General features: G+C 41.6%; 1 protein-coding gene across 2 annotated transcripts; it reads left to right on the top strand.

The window, feature by feature from the left end:
- Positions 1–10,993: 10,993 nt before the first annotated feature.
- Positions 10,994–23,913, top strand: LOC149680979 (uncharacterized). Of its 2 annotated transcripts, XM_089834525.1 has the most exons (8): positions 10,994–11,561; positions 11,625–11,713; positions 12,008–12,032; positions 21,940–22,110; positions 22,418–22,535; positions 22,609–22,823; positions 22,884–23,164; positions 23,464–23,913. In XM_089834525.1, exons 2-8 carry the CDS (start codon positions 11,688–11,690, stop codon positions 23,735–23,737), a joined length of 1,110 nt encoding a protein of 369 aa, XP_089690651.1. In that variant the 5' UTR covers positions 10,994–11,561; positions 11,625–11,687; the 3' UTR covers positions 23,738–23,913. The 2 variants fall into 2 exon arrangements, with proteins under 2 accessions (XP_089690651.1, XP_089690650.1); XM_089834524.1 differs by having other exon boundaries at positions 10,994–11,713.
- Positions 23,914–24,157: the final 244 nt, after the last annotated feature.

Genomic DNA, 24,157 nt, shown 5'->3' with positions numbered 1-24,157 from the left:
CCTCCGACATAGGACTGCCGAGCCTGCTTTGCAGTGATGCAGGTTGATCTGGATCACCTTAATGCTCATGCCACAGAATGAGAGACGGCCCTAGCTACTACTTGGCAGCAGCTTGGAGTCCCGATCCAGGACCGGTATCACCTTCGCCACCGCCAGCAGCAGCCCCGGCCTCCATCTGCATCCCAGTGTCAGGAGCGGAAGACCTCTCGGTATCAGAGTCCTTCAGGAAGTCGGACTCTGTCCCGAGGTCTATGTCCGAGCCATCTGGAAAGGATGGCTCTAGGTTAATTCCAGCAATGTTTGCTGCCAGCTCCCCACTCACGCTGGCTGCGGTATTGCCTTCTTCATCAGAAGCCTCAGAGACCTTCTGAAGAGGGTCCTGTGGTGCGTTCAGGACTTTGAAAGTCCCGAGATCAACACCAGTGAGACCCTCAAAGCCGGCATCCTTGATGGCCTCCATGAAGGAGCCATCAATTAGGAATATCCAGCGTCTGGTGCTCTTCTCATCGAACGACTTCAGGCATCACCAACAGTCGGTCAGAAACCTTCCGTTGTAGGCCTTTAGTCGCCGGAGAAGAGCCGCCGGATCAGTGGTGCGACGGTCCTTGGTACGGAAGGACACCTTGAACGGCTTGGGGAGTTCACTGGCTTTCATCACTGAAAGCCGTGTTCCCCCTATGGCACGCTCATTATGGTGCAACACCTTCACGAGCCATTCACCGGTCGCAGAATCTCCACATAAATAGATCATGGCCCCAGCCATGATGTGGAAATTTAGGGGACGCGGAAGCGAGCTTCCCGAGGAGAGCTCAGCGTCCAGTGCGTCAAGTATAGCGGCCTGGATGGGAACAACGTCCGCATCCGTGACCGCATTAGTGGGATAGCCATCTTTAACGATGGCCATCTTGACAATGCTGGCGACGTCGCAGTAAGACTTAGTCTTCTTTGGCGCCGCCGCTTGCGAGCTAGGCGAGGGATCAGAGTCCTCTGTCCTAGCTCTCTTCCCAGAAAAGGTGGTAGCTTCTGTTGCACCAGGCGTAGAGTCCGTACCCGAGACGTTTCTCCCAGCACCCGAAGGTACAGGAGTCCCATCTTGGCCCGTATCTCTTGCACCCAGTGCAGAGTGTTCTGGCCACCTTGTAGGGCTTGTTTTCTTCGGCGGTTGGCCTTTCGCCTCCTATTAGCCTCACTCAACTTGGTAGAACCCAGTTGAGGAGCAGGAAGCGATTTTTGGCTTTCCGCCGATTGAGGGTGGGTGCTGCCGGAGGCAGCAGCTCGCCCAGAAGCAGGTTGGGAGTTGCCTCTTTCCCTGAGAAAAGGCTGGGAGGCTATTCTCTAAAAATCGAAATCATTCGGATCACTCCGAATCCTTATGATTCGGATCGGGCTCATTCGGAGTGGACCGAACAAACCGTATTCTCTAACCCCAATCCTTATCGTCATTCGGATACTTCGAAAATTTTCTCTCAATCCAAATGGACGTCACTTCCTCTTAAGCCACGTGGTACTTTTTGACGCCCACTTTTTCTTTATTGGACAATTTTATTTGGCGCGCTTTCAAATTGAAGGGATGGAACCTTTGGTTTTTGCCCAAGGAGTGGAAATTTTGGGAAATGGTCTTTGTATTGGAAAAATATTCAATACAAAGCAAATTTTCTCTTTTTCGATTTATTTTCTTAAGTTAGAAACAAGTGCTTTTTTTTCCTTTTTTATTTATTTATTTTTGATAAAAAATTATTTATTCTTAAATTGCTTCATAATATTCTTTTAAAATGGGTATTAAAGAACACGCTAAACAACAGTTAATATACGTCGAATTTTGAATGAAACTTAGCGAAAGTTTTAGTAGGGTTAAATTTGAGGCAATGAGAACAGAGAATAACAACGTTAATTAATCGCAAATTATAATCCAATTCTGTGGATCTCGTGAGATTATGATAAATTGATGGCTCATCCTTTTGTTACCATCTGCCACCTCTTAAAATCACTCGGCTGTCAATCTTATATCACCTATTGTTGATTGACAAACAATAGTAGACGTGTTTAAACACGTCCGGAAGGTCAACGTACCATTGACCAATAGAAGCTTAGGTAACCATCCACCCCCCTTTACCCCCCCCCCACTAATGAGCCTAGAGAAATTTAGTATAAAATAACGAGAGAGAACAACAGCATATCGCATTCGAACTTTAGATCTCGTAACATCAAGATGGATCCTGAATCACTTCGCTGGAATTTGGATGAATTAGCTGTAAATAGGCCTTGGCCCCTAACTTTATTATACAAGTTTTATTTTTTCCTATGTGCCTATTTACACATCGACCCTGCTAATGTACCTTCAACTTTACCCAGCTTTATTACGAACGGAGGTTTAAATATAATCTAAACTTTCCTGGATATTATCACGTACATGAGAACCGTCCCTAGAACACCGGAAGACTGCCATACAATAGACGAATTGGACCACCTAATTAACTTAATTCCTAGACCTCTAAATATTTCTTATGCCGAACGCATCGAAAGACGCCGGAATGAATTACTACCCAATATCCATGAAGAAGAAACCTTAATCGCAGAATTCAATAACCCACAATACTATATAGAGATTTCGGCATTTTTGGCTCAGGAATGTCAACAAAACGACCCTTTTGAGTACCTTTCTCTAAACTTCTCCGACTACCTACCCATCGAACGGGACTCTCTTGTGGATTCGGAAGACGCCAATGCGTACGACCAATGGGGTGGCGGCTGCCCCCCTTCGCCTATTGAGGATGTCCCAGGTTGCGAGATTTTAGAACAAAGCGAAAAATTCTATGAACAGTTTAATGTGTATGGTAGAGAATTAGTTCTAAATATCACTGATGACCCTGTAGATAGTATATGTACTATTACGGATCACGTATTAAGCGAGTACAGAGCAACGGATTATGTTCAAATAACGTTGAGAAGCTTAGGTATAAATTGCAGGTCTGAAATAGAACTATCATTTAAAAGATTAGACCAAGTAGACCCCTCCATCGTCTTTGATCAACTAGCCGAACTACTTTATGACGATGAAATTGAACCTTTTTTTCAAGGACCTGTGAAAATAATATTCCATATAGTGAGAATCCCTGAAGGATACGGTCGATCTAACCGTCGTCAACTTAAACCATTCAGTATTTTCTCCAAGGATAGACGAGGAATACGTCGGATTACGAGTACCGATAATCTATGCCTGGCCCGAAGTCTTTGTGCAGCTATTTCTCATCGTGACTACATGAACAACAAAAACAACGAAGAGTTAAAAGCTCATTACGAATCCATATCCAGAATAGGTCCCCACAACAAAATGCAAAAAACAGCCGCATTATAGACCTATGCCGCAAGACAGGAGTCACCCTAGACGAATGCGGTACTCCCGACTCATTTCAGAAATTTAAAATTTATTTATCGGCTTACTCTATCTTTGTCTATAAATTTGAAAATAGGGTACCCATTTTAATTTTAGGAGAGAATGAACCCAGCGATACTAGACCCCGTCTCTTTCTTCTTAATGAGAGTAATCACTACAATGTTATTACGAATTTAAAACCCTTATTTAGTCATGATCACTTTTGCGAGAAATGTCTTAACCCTTACTGGCATATTCAGTCCCACAAATGCAACGACTTTTGTTTTAAATGTATGCGTCCGACAGTTTGTCATGGTCGCGAAAAAACATGCGGGTCATGTTTGCGAAAATTCTGGGGCGACGACTGTTATACCAGTCGCTTCATTGCAGAAAACAACAAAAAACCTCTTTGTGAACGCCTTTGCCATTGTAAGAGTTGCTTTAAAATAATTGATTATGGAAAACGTACTACTATAGGCACACATGCGGGGAAATATATTGCCAGGTCTGTGGAAAGCATCAACCTAGTGATCACTTGTGCTTACATTCAAGTGATTAAGGATAACAACCCCGCTCTTATCCCTTCGAAAAAACCTCGTCGTAATATACCTGAACACATGTACGTTTTCTTTGATGTAGAATGTATACAGACGAAAGTATGTCAAGAGAAGCTGGGGGCTTACGAACATCAACCTATTTTATGCGTCAGTATCTCAGTCTGTGAGGACTGTATAGACGAAAAATCCCTAGATTTTAATTGTCTTAAATGCAACCAATTTGGGCCCCGAAAACAACGATTCGCAACCGGTAAACCCATAGCTCTATTCATGGATTATTTGGTCAGTTTATTTGACGTGAAGAAAGTTATCGTGCTATCCCATTCTGGCAGCAACTATGACAATCAATTACTGATTAGAGAAATAATCAATCGTGACGAGAAATTTGTCCCCGAAACTCTGAAAATTAACGGCACACGCATTTTAGAAATGAAACTTTCTAATCTACTGTTCCTAGACTCCTACAATTTTATTCCTGTGGCCTTATCTAAATTCCCCGCCACTTTTGGTTTCCCTAATGCCGCCAAGGGGTACTTTCCTCATTTTCTTTTCAACGTAGTTGATCACGAGTTCGATATTGACAGACAGGAGGAGACTAACTACGTCTTGGAGAACACTCTACCACCTACAGAAGCCTATGGTTGTCAGTACTTCACCAGGAAAAACTTGGACACCTTCATGAAATGGCACAATGCCGAAGGCAGTAAAGAGAAAGGGTTTAACTTCTTAAACGAGCTGAATTATTATTGCGAGAACGACACTCTACTTCTCTTTCTAGGGTGTATAACCTTTCGGTCTCTTCTCCTCAAAGTCACCAATGTAGATCCTTTTAATTGCGGCTCAGTTACTCTCCCTGGCGTTTGTTCTTACGTTTTCAGGAAAAATTATCTTAAATCGAATACCATTAGTATCATTCCCTCAAACTACTACAGACTTGGCGAGAACCAATCTTTAGGCGCCATTAAATGGCTTGAATGGACTTCGCATGACAGAAATATCCCCATTTAATCCTCTTTTAGGGGTAAGGAAGTTAAAATACAGACCATGAAGGTAGATGGCTATTCCCCGATCAACAAAGAAGTGTTTGAATACATGGGCTGCTATTATCATGGATGTAAAATACACTTTCCCATCAATAGAAACCAGATCTTACATGGGGACCCTACTGAAACGTTAAACACAAGATACACAAAAACTGAGAAGAAAATTTGTAAACTAGAGTCACTAGAATAAAAGTAAACGTCAAATGGGAATGTGAGTGGCAACAAGACAAAACATATAACCCCGAAATTAATGACTTTTTAAAACGGAGTGATATTCGCATTAAAACGTCCAAAAGGTTAAACCCTCGCGACGCTTTCTTCGGCGGACGTTGCTGCGCTAACAAGCTCTACCATAAAACAACGGGTACAGAAAAAATGCACTACGTTGACTTCACTAGCCTATACCCATTCGTCAAAAAAACGGGAAAAATTGTTATTGGTCATCCCAAAATTATTCTAGATAATTTCCCCGACATCTTCTCTTTTGATGGACTCCTTAAGTGTGATGTACTCCCAGCCCAAAATCTAGTACATCCGGTATTGCCAGCTAGAATAAACGGTAAGCTCACATTCCCCTTGTGTTACACCTGCCGCCGTATTCTGCAGGCTTAGCCTTCCGCGCCCACTTGGATTCTTGTCGCTCATTGGTCCATAGAAAACTGGATTCTGGCTTTTGATTGGCGGCTTAGGTTTCGAGGCGAAATTGGATTCTGGGCTGAGATTGGATGTTCATGCAAGCAAGAAAAGATAGTGGTTCAGTTCAGTTAGCTTTTCAATTGACACTGAACGTACGGTGTAATGTCAGCATTTTATGTCGGTTATCGTCGAAGGTCAGTGCAATAACCTTTAACCTCTATGTTTAGGTTCTTTACGCCATCTATGTCGTGAACCTTCAAATTCCCCAATTCCCAAATGTTTAGGGTTAGTGTACTGTATCTCGGTAACATGACTCTGGAATGGAAGTTTATTCAAGTATTTAATGTGTAACGATAGTGTACTTTATGGTAGACGAAGTATAATTTTTCATTTTAATAATATAACTTCACAATCTTTACTAAAATATAGCATTGTAACAGGGGTTAATTCTGGTCGTCAAAAACCTTGTAGCAGAGGTGTTTTATCACTGAAGGGGGCGTGTGTAACTGAACCATGCAAGACTATCTAAGATATATTGTGCGCAATACACTGGTTAGGCTTTGGAGAGCCTATTTGTCTTTATGAAAGAGAGATTCCAATGCACAGAAATTGAAGACGTAACTGTTCTGATATACCATTCCAGTTCACGGGTAGAATGTATCATGTCACCAAGTAATAAGCTGAGAAAAACGAGCGTAAAAACGCTGCTGTAGGTTGAAGAAGCCTAAAACAATAGAGTTTTGGTTAAATTCCCGGGTTTCATCTTGGCATTTCTAATTTCTGTTAGTCCTGGATGAGTACTAATTGTTGGTATCGAGTACCTCGATCGAATATCAATACAAGTACTTGTATCAATAATATGTGATACATATCGTGAAGATTACCAATTACATGAACGACATTCGACATATAAATGCTCGAACGAAAGGACACCATTAAGACTTCACCCTGTTTCGATAGTGTCGCACACTCTATGGTATAACCTTGATTGCGTTCAACTTATTTTGGCTTTTCAACTAACGATTTAACTGACGTTGTAGCTTCTCCAGTTTCACATATAAAGACTTACTAGGCAAACTTACACTCTACTATCACTTAAATCTAAGATCTGCCTAAATGGTCAATTAGGCAAACGAAAAAGTCGAAACAGGAAGCTTCTTGTAATATGTCGGCTTCAAACAGTTTTATTCATACTTTCTACCAAAAATCTAATTTAAAATTATAATTATAATAAATTTATACAGAACGATATTTCAGAACATATAGCTTTATTTTGACCAGTTTATGAAGAAACGTCGCTACTCTCATGACAAGAGAGAAAATCTTTGCCGTTGTCATATAATTGCTTATTTATAACATTTTACATCCAAATGTACCTTCAAGCATTGTCTCTTATCTTTTACTCAAGCAGGCTGATGTTACTTCATTTGAGGTGACATTAAGTATCAGCAAATCCTGTATATAGATAGTTTACACAAATGGAGCATTAATGAAACTTACACCAGAAGGCCGGGCTGCATGGAGGACAAAAAGAGACGGGTTTCTGTTCTCCTGGTGTAAATGGTATGATTCCTAAAGATGTGTAAATCCTGTATATTAAGATCAAACTTTTGTGAAGCCTTAAAACATTATTAAATTTTTGTAATATTTTCTAAATAAAGTGGTAAATACATGGTATTTGATGTTAATTATAACAATTTCAAGTTTGTATTATAGATTGAAGCGTGGACGTCATCAATATTGACTGTAGTAGCCCATTCGTGTGACACTGTCAATTATACCACTGTTTTATTCCAAATCTTTAGCACAACTAAAACTCATTCACATTTATATTGTTAGACACTTCAGTAACCATATTTACCAGTTGAACGTACTGGGTACATTTACTTTTAAACCCATCTATCATAATTTCTTTCTTTGATTATTTCACACGTACAGTCATTGGTATCCCATAGGGATAGGATTGCCTACGGGGCTGTGATACTTTGAATGTTTATACTGAATGACGTTTTTGTCTCATTACCCTTGAGTAAACCCACTTCAGCATATCAGTAGGATGTTATTATATACTATAATTATTATTCTATATTGCATTAATTATATAATTATTATGAGAATTGAATGGCTTTAATAATGGTCAGTTGGCTCATTCGATGCTCATGTTATTTAATAACGACGCAGAATGATAAATGAAGTCACATTAATGATTAAACTTACATAACACCTAAGCCTTGGTTGAAATAATTTTCGATCACGAGCTGAAACGTTTTACACTATAAATGAACGTTTACTTTTATTCAACTATATTGTCACAGATAATTTGCAATTGATAAAATAAAAGCATACCCGTCAATGCGACGATTTAAATAAATCGCTCTTCTTCAAATAGGCATCCGTACTTAGCAAAATATTAACCATACCGATGTACCCAAGTCACCTCTAACAATGATGAAGTGTAGTCTGCTACGTTCAGCATCAGAAACTAAAGCAAAAGCACCGGTGAGTTAACCGGTTGATGACGCTGAACGATTTACCCATCGAAAAACCGTATTTCAAATTTGGTGGACACCCGCAATTCAATTTCGTCTTGAAAGTTGAAATTTTGTTTTTTTGTTACCAGTTAAAGGGGAGACAAAAACACCAAACCAATCATAAAGGAGGTGAAAGATACGCCCTTGGGGTCTCGAAAAAAGCTAAAATGCTTTTTTTTAAGTTGGGCCACTTGCCGTTACTCGTCACAGTGTTAGACACCCCACTTATTATTAATTAATTTATAATAAAAGTTCTAAAAAAGATAGACTTTTTCAAGATGACGGTCGGATTCCTCGCCTTTTATAGCATATGTGTGTATAATTTCATAAACATATCCAAAAAATCAAGTGAGTTATGGTTACTTTTGCCAGGGCCCAAAAATGTTTCGCGGACACTGCAGAAATCGCGGGGGTTTACTCAAAACCTTTCTAAAAATTCGTTTATTTTTAGTTTCACCTGAAAATCTGGAAATAGTAGTTATTTAAGCATAGCTGCAAGTGCGCCAACTTTTATTAGGATCGGCCGACACATGGTGGCATGCCTAGGTGAAACCATATGGAATGACCCAGAACCTTGTTTCAGACGTAAGAGTTGTTTTTTTTGGTTCGAATTAGCCTTTAGTAGTTTTGCATAAACTGGTTGTAATGAAAATTAGAGAAACGTTTAGGACATTTCATGTTGTTTTAATTAGGGAGACTAGAGATTAAAGAAAGATTTCTGATTTGAAAGTGAACTTTAAAATTACAGAGATAAACACTAAGGTAAAAGAAACCCTTTCAGTTCTATAACCTTGAAAAACTGATAAGGAAAGTTGAGTTTTTCGTTAGAAAGGAAACAAGATCTTCTCGTAAAGGTATGTTCTAATGGAAATCGTGTCTCACAGATTTTATTCTAAATTAAACGTTATATAAAGCAAAACTACTGTTATGCATCAGAGAATAAAATTTAAGATAGAACTTTTATATTCCTTTGTAAATAATGATTTGAAACATAGGATTAGCGGATGATAATAGATTTAGACAATGTAGAGAAAACTAATAGATGATTTAAGCTTCGTTAGACAAAACAAAGTGTAAAATGTAGGTTTAGTACTTCGATATTGAGTCAGATACTAGTCTTTTCGTCGACTCGGAGAGGTAATATTTTGGTTTTCCCAACTTGTCATTCTTATTATGGTGCGCATTGATTTTCAGTGCGTCTAACCACAAGTCAGCTTTGGTGATATTTAACGTTAACACTCATGTTGGCAAACTAAGAATATCGTTGAGGTGAAACGAGACAATAGTGTTTATACTGCTAACCAGCTGTGAATGTAGCTATAAGAATATAGGGTAAACAGTTGAGGTGTAGACAATTGGGCCTTTTCAAACACATAAAGGTTATATACCTCCAAAATTTATACCCTTCATTTCCTTTTTTTCCCCATTTACTGATTTAAATGTGTCCAAGACATATCTTTATTGGATGTAAATGTCGTCTGCTTTACTGTATATTCGCTATGCTTGGAATACTGCTTTAATAATTCGTAAATTTTTACTTCAAAAAAGAGAAATAATTCTATATCTAAGTTAACAAGTTTGTAGTAGTAGTCCTCTTCTTGACTCGGAGAGGTAATATTTTGGTTTTTCCAACTTGTTGTTACAAAAATTTCCCCGTAATAATAATAGGGTTTATTTTGAACAAACTAGCCATTTTGTGATCAACCACAGAGGCAAAGCTATTAGTGTTGTTTACCGGGACGACACTTGGGCTTGGCAGTTTTTTATCTTCTCTCCAAATGTTGTTACCAAGAGCTGGATGACCTTTTGTAGTATCGACTCGAGTCAAAGACAGCCATAAGTTAAATATTCCCTTGATTAACGATAGATCGTTTCTAAGTTGTGTTCATCAAGGTCGTGCTTGTTACCCATTATAATTACAACATCATGAATAATTTCACTAATATGATAACACCACGTTTTTCATAATGTTACCTTAATCGAAAAATCATATTCAACTAATTACAACATACCCTAGATAATACAAAATTAGAATATTTTCGTAATTAAAGGCGGATAGTTCCGCCTATACGTCGGTTTCACGCAAAATATCGTGTATGAATAAAACATTGGGGCCATTTTTATCTCTCTTTGTATGGTTATATAACAGTAACGTAGGTTATGAGAAGGCATTTTCGAGTACGTTACGTATTTGTGGAGCGAGCAATTGTAAACAAGTTTGGAAACCAAAATAAACCTTCCCGAGCCGAAAATTAAGAAGTTTTTCTTAAATAATTAAATAAATATAATTGATATTAATTATATTAATCGTCAGTAATTTACCTTAATTATGGTTTAGTCGTTCTAAGAAACGATATTCCTAAAATCATTTGAAACATAGCTATTGTTGACGTTTGAGTTCAAGAGTATGCCTCTTAAAGAATTTTTGAAAATTTAGGGCATATAAGGCGATTGATTCGCAACAAATGCTTAGAAAACGTGAACCTTTGGTGGAAGCCCTGCCATTGTAAGGCTAGACGTTTGTAGCCGATCGCCACTTACTTCTCAACCCTAACGATTGGAGTAGATGACATTTATTGCTTTTCGCAAACACGTTTGTTCCGATTTGCCAACCCCGAACCCGGTGACAGACACACACACATGCACAGACACGTCCAGTGTAATACCTCTCCATGGCGTCATTGTCATTTGGAGAGGTAAAAAAAATTGGAAGAAATACAGCCGGATTTTGTGGCGTACCTCTTAACATAGAGAAGGGATTCTCCAAAATTTGAGAAACACCGGTTTACACGTAGATATTATTTTATGTATTCATAATTTTCTTGTTAAAGTCTGAAAGAGTTTTTGGACACAAGCGATATCGTAGTCAGTACTGTGAAAGACCGAGCAGCGGAAATTGGTCTTCTTTAGTCTCTAGATTGTGGATCAGAATTATAAGTGGTAATAAACTGTACAATCATCGAATATGGCAACGAATCAAAAGACAGTTAGGCTGTTAACACTATACACGGTATGATATATTTAACACTATACACGGTATGATATATTTAACACTATACACGGTATGATAAATTTAACACTATACACGGTATGATAAATTTAACACTATACACGGTATGATATATTTAACACTATACACGGTATGATATATTTAACACTATACACGGTATTATATATTTAACACTATACACGGTATGATATATTTAACACTATACACGGTATGATATATTTACATTTTATAACGATTTTGAGATAGGAAACGTACGTTCTTGGTAATTGTTACGTTCGGCCTTTTAAATAATAATCCACTAAAAACCCTCAATTAATGCTTTGCTAATCACAATCCATCAATAACCCAAGAAAACTCTGCCTGTCACGCAAATTCGTCAAAGTTATTAAAGGACATGAAATATTCGATAACGTACGTGGTTTGATTGTGTATTTGTTGTTGAAATTTTTTCAGTTTTATCCTTTAATTCATCAGAGTGAACGAGGCGATTCTGCTCAACCTTTGATAGAAGACTACGATGGAATTATTGCCGAAATCATGATCGCAATAAGGAGAAATCTCAAGTAAATATTGCTCGACGTCTTAAAGAAAATACCTTCTAGGCTTATCTACCTTTAAGCTTACTACAGATTAGCACATTTTCAAGCATTGAATATGAAGTATTCAATATATAAAGATGTTGCCAAATAGTGTAAGATCCTTGAAAACGTTCTAAAAAGGGTAGTAGTACCAAAGGACAGTGCGTTCTATGGGTTATTTTGAGTCTAAAATGTTTTATGACATTTTGCGGATATGTATCTGCCAAAACTTCACACTTATTTTAAAATGTAAAAAACTAGTTTATCTTTTATTTTTAGCTTGACGTATCAAGAAGTGTACGATGTGAGTTTTGATTTACGATTCTTTCGTGTATTCTTGAGAAACCGATCATCTAAAGCTACCAGACGAAACATCAAAAACAGCAATTATTATCTGCCTATATTCAAGTTCACCCGCACTTATCTAACACTGCAATCTCTCCCATGTCTATCACATCTTGAAAGAGGAAAGTTTGATTGTTGGGTAGCATGATTGGGGGTCAACCCTGTAGCTTGCAACGGAAGTCGTTGCAGACGACGGCTGGAAGGCAACCAAGACTAACTTATGTCCGGCCAGCCATCCTCTGTAACTCCTCCCATTTTATGTACCAACGGAGGCGATATAAACGCCACAATTTCCCGTGCAACAGTTAGTTGCGTTTTGTTTTGTCTTCGAACAAGTTGAGTTCGCGCCTTTCTGGAACTAGCTCGGGCTACATTCCGCGATAGGAATTCTAGTCGCGTCATCCATCTTGGAAGTCTTTTGTTTGAGTCGAGTATCAATTTAATACAATAAATCTTTTCCACATTGCATTACAAAAGGTATGTGTCTCTTTACTTGTATAATTCTTCCGCTCGAAATGAGATAGGCCTATTTTCCCTATTCTTCAATTCCCGCGGCTTGTAACGATTTCCCCTTTCGCGACCGGCCATTCTATTTTTCGACGGGGCAATCAGTTACAAATGGTGCCTGTGCCCATGCTCTTCGAACCCTTGGCTTATTGCTTGTTTTGTTTTGCCGTCGCCGTTTTTTTTCGACGGGGCGGTCGGGCCCGCTTCGGCTTCGTTCTCGTTTTAGTTCAAGTTTAGGCATGAAGGCCGCCATTTTGGTTTTGCGCCCATCTTTCTAGAATATTCTACAGCGTAGTTCCGACTTTCTGATTTCTATTATTTATTGACTCCATAATCTTTACAAATGCCTATTTCTTTTATAATAGAATAAATTAATTAGGCTTAAATAATTATTTGGACACATAGTTTTTACTAATGATTAAAGGCTATTTTTCGGGGAATATATTGTCGGCATAAAATAAAATTGGCTTTAATCTTCCTATTTTGAATGAGCGAATCCGAACCGTGCCCAAGCTTTAATAAATTTTATCGTGAACGCAAACAATCGGACTCGTCCTCGGCTTCTTCCAAACCTTCGGAATTATCGGGATCCCCACTTCATTCCGTTAAGCCTAATCTCGTGGTCGGAAGCCTTTTACGCCCCCCTCGGTTAACCGCAACAAAGATGGCTTATGCATACGATTCAAATGAGGAACCCCTGTGGGATGAGAACCCCGACCTAGGTCCTGATAGAACAGCCCAGTCTGAACAGAGAAACATATCATCTCAGACCCGTGGTCAAATGGAGGAAGAAAGACAGAGGCGCGAAGCAAATTTAGCTCTTTTTAATCAAAGAAGCCAGAGTCCGGTCCCTAGCGGAAATTTAACAAGGAGAAACAGATTCGGGAGCATATCAGATCTCCCTACAGTACAAATAACTCCTAGAAGTAGCCCAATTAGACCCTCATCCGCATTAAGCGCTTACGCAGGGGCCAAACAGTTTATGCAGAATTGGCCTACTTCTACGCGAATAAATCCCACAATTTCGTCGACAGTCACAATGCCTTCAGCTACCCAAACGACAACTTCCAGTCGTGGAACCCTCCCAAGGAGAAGTTCTGTTAGTTACACGAGTGCCCCGATACGATTAGCTAGAACAAATCCAATAGGACAATCACAGGGGACCATCAGCCAACCCTCCGTTGCCCCTCAAACAAATCCTCCGCCCCCTCCTAGCTCTCAGCCACACGGAACACAGGGTACAGGTCAGACCCAAGGGACATCAAATCCCCAATCACAAGGAAATCCTACCACCGGAGGCGCCCAACAGGCTGCTTTTCTAGCATCAATTTTACAGTCATTTTCTAATCTGGCACTATCTAACCAAGGAAATGCAAAGGGTTTAGAGCCCCCTGAGAGGCTAGCATTCCATGGAAAAAGGAGCGAGAGTGTCCCTGAGTTCATTAGGAACTTTGAGGAGTACGCAAGTTTACACAAAATTAGTGATGACGATAAAATGCTTTTTATGCCAGTATTGCTACGGGATAATGCCCTCTATTGGTTCCGCTCCCTTCCCCCAGGAGTTGATTGGGCAGAGTTCAAGGGAAGATTAAAAGGGCACTATAGAATAAAGGATGAAGGAGCTAAAACTAGATTAGACTTACAAGCTAGAAAACAAAAACCTAATGAGTCCATAGATGAGTTTTTCGGTCATTTTATTAGGGTTAATCAGAGTTTAAATCCCCCAATACCAGAAGACGAGTTACTCGTCATTATGAAACGTAATCTACGGATGGAATTTAAAGGATTACTCATGGTTCTCCCAGCAGACACAATAACAGAACTACATGACGTTTGCTTAAATATCGAACAAACTTTTGACTTACATCCCCCAAGCCCATCCAAAAAGGAGACTACCCTACCTAATAAAGCAACTCAAGACCCCATAGTTGTTAGAGAACAGGTAGTTCCCGCGATTGTGCATAGCTCCCAGACAGGGACTAGTCAAGGGTGTACCAATTGTATGGGACAGGTTACTAATAGGGACATCCAGTACGGAAATACTAACACCCCTCTTCCGGACGGATCACAAACCCCTACTTCTACCCCAGTTATTCCACAAGGTCCTCCAGCTCAAAACTATCGAGCTCCTTTCCCGAGAACAAACCCCCAATCTAGGCAACCTCAACGGGACACAAGAAGACGTCCCCTACCAGACGATTACCCTCGTCAAACTAGAATTTTTGAAAGAAGAAATCCAGTCTATGAACCACGAGAGCAACTTCCTCGACAACGAGCCCTTCCACCTCCTCCAAGACGCCACTCGAACCCGGAGAATCAAGTTCCTCCGACATCCCATCAGGAAACACGTTCCTTCACCTGCTTTAATTGTGGTGGTCAAAATCACTATGCAAGCGAATGCCCATCTCCACGGGTTAATAGGCAAAGAGACCCGGATTCGGGAAACGCCAACCCGGGGGGGGAGTCACACAGGACGTCTCCCTCCCGCGTCTCGATAGTCCCTAACGAAGAAGATGGAATTGTGACAAGATCGCCCCTTCGACTTGCCACAATCCAACGACGACGAGGTCTTCCAAAACGGAATCCTCATTTATTGAAGATTAAATTTGAACATTCAAGCCTACAGACCAGAATTGACAATGGAGCAGAAGTATCAATGATCAGTCTAGATCAGTGGAGGGCCATTCAAAGGTTTAGAGGAGACGTAAGACTAGAGCCAAATTCGGAGAGATCCGAATGCATAGTTATGGGAAATGGACAGTATTCCTTCACCAAAGGCTCTACGGTTTTAGACTTCGAAATAACGTTTGATCAGAATATCACGAGGCGATTTAGCCAGGAATTTCATATCGTCCCCTCCTTACTATGTGACGCCATTCTAGGCCAAGACTTCCTTGAGGACTGGAACACGATCATCGACTTCGGGAACCTCACTTGTACCATTGATGGACTTTCCCTTAAATTAATCGACGTATCAGACGATCAATTACCTCCATCGCCCCAGATGATCTCCAATGTAAATGAAGCGGTTGAATCAACCTCACTTTCGCGAAGGCAAAAGAGAGAGTTGAAAGAACTCCTCCTACGATTCCCAGAATTATTCAGTGACAAATTAGGACGCACTAGTTTGGTACTACATGAGATACACACCGGCAGCGCTGCACCTATCCATAAAAGACCATACCGCGTGAGCGAAGATAAAAAGAAAATCATTGAGCGTAACATCTACGAGATGCTGAAGGACGGCATTATTAAGCCATCGACTTCCCCATGGGCTTCTCCTGTCGTTATTATTGAACAAGATGACGGATCCGGGACCGGAAAGAAAAAGTACAGATTCTGTATAGATGTTCGTGAACTTAATTCCATCACAGCGAAGGACCCTTATCCGATTCCACGGATCGATGAGACGCTAAGTAAACTGGGAAAACCGAAGTATATAACAGCCCTGGATTTGAAATCTGGCTATTGGCAAGTCGAGATGGAACCAGGAAGCGCGCCCAAGACTGCCTTCATAACTCATGCCGGCAAGTATGAGTTCAATGTTCTCCCGTTTGGACTTTGCAACGCACCGAGTACCTTCCAGCGCCTAATGGATGAAGTCTTTCGAGATGGAGAAAAATTCTCTATCGTCGTATATCTGGACGATATCCTCATCGCATCTGAAACATGGAAGGAACAGAAGAACGCATTAGAATATGTCATGAACAAATTGAAGAATGCTGGCTTGACTCTTCAATTAAAGAAATGTCGATTTGCTCAGTCGGAAGCTGTAGTCTTGGGACATGTCATAAATGAGACAGGAATCTACATCGATCCATCCAAGGTGGAAGCCATCCGAAAATATCCTCGACCAAGAACTTTAAGGCAACTTCAACGCTTTTTGGGAATGGCCGGATGGCATCACCGTTTTATACCCCATTATTCGAAACTGGCCACCCCACTCAACCACTTGAAGAAGAAAGGAATCAAATTTAAATGGGGCCCTGAACAAAACGACGCCTTCCAAAAGATCAAGGAAGCTATTTGCAACTCACCACCTCTAGCTGCGTACAAGCCGGATACTCCCAGCATCCTAACGACAGATGCATCAGACACTGGGTTAGGGGCAATGCTCTCCCAGATTCAAGACGGAACTGAAGTCCCGATTGCCTACGCCAGCCGAAGTCTCAGAAAAGCTGAAGCGAGTTACAGTACATCCGAGAAGGAATGTCTCGCGATTCACTGGGCTATTAGACATTTCCGCCCATATTTGGAAAATAAACCATTTACGGTGGTAACAGACCACAAGGCTCTACAATGGCTTTTTGGACTCAAGGAACCCAATTCGAAACTCGTCAGATGGGCGATGTACTTGCAGACCTTTGATTTCAAGGTTCAACACAAGAAAGGAGTCGAAAATGTCGTTGCTGACGCCCTCTCAAGAGCCCCAATTGGACTTTACGCTATGTCAATTGCTTCCTCAGTCGAAGAAGAGAACCCAGGCGCATCATCCGAAGAATCCAATGCACCATCGGATCAGTCTCATCTCGCGTATGTTTTGCCACCATACCCACATGCGAACTTTCACATCTTCGACCGCGATGACATTATAACAGCTCAAGGGGAAGACCCCGTTATCCGCGATATTATTGAACATTTCCAACAAGAAAATCCACCGGAACATCCCGATTTTGAGATGGTCAATCATCTAATCTACCGCAAAGCTTCAGGAGTCCGTCCAGCAAGAATTTACTTACCAAGATCTTTACGAAGGGAAGCAATACGGCTTCTACATGACCATCCGCTTTCCGCTCACCGAGGGAAATACAAGACCAAAGAAAAAGTTGGCTATAGATACTGGTGGCCTGACCTCGATAAGGACGTAAGACAGTACGTCAAAGAATGCGTCTTGTGTCAACAATATAAGATCAGTAATCGCAGAACACCCGGACTCATGATCTCTACCGTTCCTACTGGACCGTTCGACAAAATTGGAGTCGACATTATGGGACCTTTTCCAGTCAGTAGAAGAGGATATAAGTACCTTCTCGTTTTCACCGACTACATGACTAAATTTGTCGAACTAATACCGTTAAAAAGAATAACTGCCGACGCTTGTGCATTAGCCCTCAAGAACTTTGTCTGTAGATGGGGCGCTCCGAAACAGATCCTCAGTGATCGAGGAACACAGTTTGTGTCCTCCCTATGGCATGACACCTGCAAGTTATTCCACATTGGACCGATTCATACATCCCCATATCATCCACAGTCCAACATTACAGAACGGGTCAATCGCGTCCTGGGAGAAACGATCTCCATTTACGTAGAAAATAATCATCGGACCTGGGATGAGACATTGAATGCTCTCGCCTTTGCAATCAATTCCGCTCCCCACGAGACGACGAAACGATCCCCGTTCTATTTGAACATGGGAAGAGAACCTAGACTCCCATGGGACATAGACATTGGTATGCCGCTTGAAGAATTCGAAGATCGTTCCGAGACATTAAGAATCCTTCGAGACCAATGGAAGCTCACAAAGAACTTTTCGAAACTGGCCCAAGCCAAACAAAAGAAGTATTACGACCTCAGGAGGGAAGACCTTGAATTCGATGTTGGTACAATAGTTTGGAAGGTAACCCATCCGTTATCCAACGCCAGGCTTGGCCGAATGGCCAAACTTTGCCCAAAATGGACCGGCCCGTTTAAGATCATTGAAAAACAAAGTCCTCTAGTTTACATCCTTGAAGACATGATATCGAAACAGAAGACAGGCCCTATTAATATCTCCCAATTGAAATTGTATCAAACACCGGAAGCTCCAGTGGAAAAGGACGAGGAGCATAGTTCTCCAAGAGAAGAACGAATGGAACCCATCGCACCTGAAAATCCTAACCAAGAAAGCGAGGAGACGCGACCGAAAGAAATTGTCTCTCCACTTCGACCGAGAGAACGCTCTACAGGTGGAAGACAACCCCAAGAAGTTCCAGAAGACGTCGTATCTGCGGAAGAAGTCCAGAATATAGAAGTCATCAGACCGAGGACCCCCGTTGTTCCAGTACGGACAACAGAATTACCACCTCGTGAAGGAGAGCCTTCCCACGACGTATCACAAGAAGGACCACAACCATCCTCTGAATCGTTCGAGGAAGTTGTCGAAATTATCGGACCATTTCGATTTGTAGATAAAGTACCGAAGAGAAGAACACAAGAACCAGAAATCATTACGCCGACCACTCCTCGAGCAGAAGTACCCAAATCGGAAGAGACACGGCAAGAACCTCAAGAGCATAATGTTATTCGAGAAGTACTTCCGGAACCAAATCCATCTCCACAAGAAACAGTACCTCCCTCCGCGACTGTACAGGTATCTCCGAAACTTACAACCGGGAGAACAAAGAGGGATCACCCTACCACAACTTCGACGGAAGGAATCCGACCTAGGAAGAAAACTCTTCGGAAATTGAGTACATCCACCGATGACGACAGAGCGTCCGACACGGAACCAGAAGGACGAGGTCCTCCGATGACCTCCTCCGCGGCTCCAAGACGAAGGAGACGACCATTGAGAAGGAAATCAAGGAGCAACCCCACTAGCGACGAACCTGAGATCTCCGATCTCCGTAAAAGAAGTCACCCGACAACGTCGTCTAGTGTTAGACCAAAAAGGAAGCAATTTAGAAAGGCCTCCAGTAGAAGCCCTTCGACCAAGGACACAAGGATTCGGGCTAAGCAACGAATAGTTCAACCGAGAGCTCAAAGGCGGGATGAATTGAGTTCGTCCTCCGAAAACGCGGGCCGAATTGTAAGCGCAGGACGAGGAAACAAACGAACCAGAGTGCCAACAACAGGAAGTTCGTCCACCAGACCCCAAAAGAAAATACAGAAGGCCCATACCTTATCAACAAGTCCAGAAGGCGATCTTCCCCCTTCCGCCGTAGCAGAAGAAACCGAATCTTCGAGTAGTGAAGATGACACTCGACCCCTAATAACTCCTTCCATTCCGGAACATAGAGCCACAAACTATGAGAAACCCTTCCGGAAAGGATGGATTCGCGAGCTATGTTACCGCCATACAGTCCAACCCGGAAAAGTGGATATGGATATTTATTATTATCCCCCTGGTCGAAAGAGCGGTATGTTACGCTCCCCCAACGAAATCTGTCAATATTTAAAAGACAATAGAATACGAGATTTAGAGCCAAGCGACTTCTGCTTTAAGAGAATGCCCATAGCCAAACCCCCTTGGGAGCGAGTACGATTAGCTCATCCAAGGCGAACCATTTTAACGGCAGTTTAACTTAGACGACCCGTCGCAGCACCTTTGAGCTGCCGGTCATCCTCTACGGAATTTAATCGTTTTTTTTGCAATCATTTCTAGATGGACTCGTCGCATCCTCCGTACCGATCTGGAACCCCCCGGCTACGCCGTGGCACCCGTCAGATAAGCGCCCCAGAGACCTACCTCTTAAACCCCTTACCTAGGGATATGCCGATCGTCTCCTTGCCTCCGGCAAGACGATTTGAATCATACGATGTCTCATCCGCCCAGGAAGGTCCCCAACAACAACAAATTATCTTCCCCCCATGTCCACCGACCCGTCCTCCTCACCGGGAAGAAACTGTTGAAGCGGATGTAATCCTCCTTCACCCGGACGACACGGACCAATTGGATCCAGCTCCACCAATGACCGACCCGGAACCACCGTATGGTGGACACCTCTATCCTCGACATCTTGACCTTCCCATATTAGTGGAGCAGGCTGCGACACTACAGGAGACGATGGAGCGTATAGCTCATCTCCTCCCAATGCCATTTCCGTCAATTCCGACCCCGGATAATGCACCAGAAGCACCTAACCCTGCTCCTATGGAAACGAATGATGAGAACACCGTTGCCGTACTGCCCACACCCTCAACTGCGCCCATCGTTGATGTCCCGGCCCATCCACACCCTGTTGATCACGAAGTCATCCCCGACGCTGACACCGCCGTCTCTGTCCCGGAAGATGGCGCTACCGCCGCTATCCCGACGGATATAATTACTGCCACTACTCCAGTGACGAACCCTACTCTGGACACCGGGACTCCGGAAAGCGCGGTCCCTTGCGAGCCTCCCCACCGTCCCACAGGACCATTTCGCGATACTCTCCCATTGTATACCCAGTATGAGCGCATGTTCCAAGATTATGGCCACGTCCCCATCCCACAGGACAAACTATACGAAGTTTCTGACTACGACCGATTATTTGTCCCAGATCTTCCTTATCTTCGAGCCCCACCCCGAAACCGCACGCTTTTTCCGATTGCGTGGGATGGCATGCTGGAGTCCGAACGTGCTCGTTTTTACCCAGTAACCCCAGGCGGATTCCCGTATATCACACGTCCAGCAGCGACCTACGTATGTCCAGTGTGCCAGGCAGTCGGCCTCCACCGAGCGATGGTCTGTCCCCGCAAATTCGTGCAAAAAGATCGCCAAAGGGGCATTAAATCAACTCGAGTGGACTATTCAGAGTATCCCCCTCAGTGAAAAAAAAAAAATACAACCCTTTTTGTTATATATTGTTGAAGATCTCATTTCTCCCCCGAGCTAGTTCCAGACCCCCGTTGTCCTGCTTTTCTTAGTGTGGGTGGATGCAACGGAAGTCGTTGCAGACGACGGCTGGAAGGCAACCAAGACTAACTTATGTCCGGCCAGCCATCCTCTGTAACTCCTCCCATTTTATGTACCAACGGAGGCGATATAAACGCCACAATTTCCCGTGCAACAGTTAGTTGCGTTTTGTTTTGTCTTCGAACAAGTTGAGTTCGCGCCTTTCTGGAACTAGCTCGGGCTACATTCCGCGATAGGAATTCTAGTCGCGTCATCCATCTTGGAAGTCTTTTGTTTGAGTCGAGTATCAATTTAATACAATAAATCTTTTCCACATTGCATTACAAAAGGTATGTGTCTCTTTACTTGTATAATTCTTCCGCTCGAAATGAGATAGGCCTATTTTCCCTATTCTTCAATTCCCGCGGCTTGTAACGATTTCCCCTTTCGCGACCGGCCATTCTATTTTTCGACGGGGCAATCAGTTACAAGCTGTTTGAAAATCCCAGAATGCTCTTCGTAATTGGGCGTCACCGAGTACCCAGTCATAAACTATAGGGTTTTATGGCTAAATGTTTTGGTTTATACAAGGGAAGGAGCTCTCGTGTTAGAGTCTTGAAGTATACTACTCCTCAACCAAACTCTCTTTCTCCAAGATCCCATTTTGTTTCGTTAATTCGTCAAGTGTTCGTCGACAGTTTTCAACTGCATGTTTTGTCGTGTTCAAATCGGAGATTTTACATTATTAGAGTGTTTAAGAGCGATATTATCGTGACTTTTTTAGGAAACCGATGTTTGGGACTTGAGGACCTACCCGAGCGTTCTCTCATATAATCGATTGGGTGACTACAGATTTGCGACAGAAATCTACTATTCCAAAGTCACCATGTTCTCGCAACTATCTCGAACGCAACGTGGAAGTTTTCTGTCCAATATATTCACGATACCTTCATGGGTATTTAGTTTAACTTTCGGTTAGCTACTTAACGGATTTGTGTCAATCACCACGTGTCTGCATAAATTAAAGTAATTTTTAGAAGCTGATGGTTGATTACGCTACAAATATGGACACAAATTAGCTATGCACGTTAGTAGTGGAAATATCCGTTGTTAAAAAAGTTTACGTTTTAATCGAACGCCTTAAAAACAACTTTGGTTTTTAACCGTTGAGTCGATAATATTTCGCTTGTTATCGATTAATCGATTCGTGTTTCGATAACAGGATTGTAAATTCACATTTAAATCAAAATTTGTATTTCTAGTATATTGGGTTAGTTTTTCTGGCCATTTTGGTTCTGTCGGCGTTAACAAAAGCTTTTGAAAAGTCAAAAAAACTTGGATCTTACATGTGGATGTATTTTACACCACTCTTTGAGCAAAGTGAGAAAACACTATTACCATTCTTATCGACAGTACACTTTTGTCCGTTGTTCCTCAATTTTTGAAATTTAAGGTTTTCCGGTGAAAATTGTCCACCGCGTTTCGGCGCATTTGCTAAATATCTGGTTCGCCTCTTTGATTGTCCTGAACAGCATCGTGCTGGCCTCTATTACCGCCGATGTTTTAGTGGGAGAAAAAATAATAATGAACCATTTAAGCGATATCCTGAAAGTTAAAAATCTTATGTACACGACAACTTTCTCGGACGCCATGGGAGACTTTTTTAAAGTAATTCTATGGCCTAGCAAGTGAACTTTAAGATGATTTTTGAACGTTGTTCTCTGTTAGGGAATACCCGGAATTGAAGGAAAGAAAATTCGAGAAAGGGATTCTGGTAATCTTCAAAGTGGTCGATTCAAGAAAGTGGTGAAAGGCGAACTGGTTTACATAGACTGGCACGAAGATTTGAATGAACTCAATGAATTTTGCAAAAACGAACTAAGTGGAAAGAAGGATGACGGCCCTATGTTATACCAATCACCTTTTCCCTTGAAAACGGATGCAGTTGGATTATTCTTGTCTCGAAACCACTCCATTGATCAGGATACAATGCGCGGAATAAATAGAATGTAAGTTTGTGCCAGTCAATTACAAATTCATCACCCCCAGGTACTTGTACTTTGACAAATCGAGTGCTATTGAATGAAACGTCACCAAAATATTAATACATTTTTGGCGCTGATGATTGTCAAATCTTCAATCGTGTAGCAACGAAAACTGCCTGGAGTGATTAATAATGTAGCATCCCACCACAAGTTCTCGTATTTCGGCAATAGTTGCTTGGGATTACTCCCTGATAAATCATAAGAATGGTGCTAACACTTGCCCCAATAATTTGTTTGACTAACTTAAAGTCTTTCGTTTGCAGTTTGCGATACGCCGCTTCGGCTTGCTTTTGTGACGAAGCGATCAAGAAGTCGTTTGCGTGGATGAACACAAAATGCGTCACGACAGTGAACCACGTCCATGACGGAGATTACGCCGATAAGGAGAGCGAAGCGCGCCTATTGTTCAGCATGTTCCTCGTTATTCTAATGCCGGCATGTCTCGTTGTGACATGCGAAATCTGTTACAAACTATGTCCGTGTTTCAGACAACGCTCGATTAAAAGACAATCTGTCGCAAAAAGATGGTGTGATTAAACATTTGGACGTATTCACAAGCCGTCCTCACTCCAGAACCTTATTGCGCGTAAAACATTGATTTATAGATGTAGAATACTGCCAACACAATATAGTCGTTGATTAACGGACAAAAATTACTTTTATTAACATGTCAATTGCGGATTTACACATCAAAATATATGGGTGTTTCGAGTAACATCTATTGTTATTAAAATTAATAGAAATAGGTGTGAACTGTTTATATGAAATGTATTTACGGTTATTGTGATGATTAATATTTCGGTATAAAATTGTTTACCTATAAAAGGGTGAGGCTTCAAAACATCTGTTAAATTGTCAATAATTATTAAACCCGATAAAAACCTTTTTTGCACTTAAGACCGGTTACTTAAATGAAGATTTTTAAAAAAGCTCATGCTTTCACATTTAATTTCCACG

The sequence above is a fragment of the Phalangium opilio genome, unplaced genomic scaffold (assembly GCF_054372755.1).
Source record: "Phalangium opilio isolate 3A_F unplaced genomic scaffold, DU_Popi_V2 ptg000039l_1, whole genome shotgun sequence".
NCBI classification, from domain to species: domain Eukaryota; kingdom Metazoa; phylum Arthropoda; class Arachnida; order Opiliones; family Phalangiidae; genus Phalangium; species Phalangium opilio.
Note: the sequence above shows the minus strand (reverse complement) of the source record. Positions and strands in the feature narration are given on the sequence as shown.

Bases quoted from the DNA above. Each gene is read 5' to 3' on its own strand.
- LOC149680979 (XM_089834525.1), top strand. From the start codon at position 11,688: ATGATCGCAATAAGGAGAAATCTCAA. The intron at 22,111-22,417 runs GTATTTAGTTTA...TTGTATTTCTAG, and splicing joins TATTCACGATACCTTCATGG to TATATTGGGTTAGTTTTTCT. The intron at 22,536-22,608 runs GTGAGAAAACAC...TTGAAATTTAAG, and splicing joins TACACCACTCTTTGAGCAAA to GTTTTCCGGTGAAAATTGTC.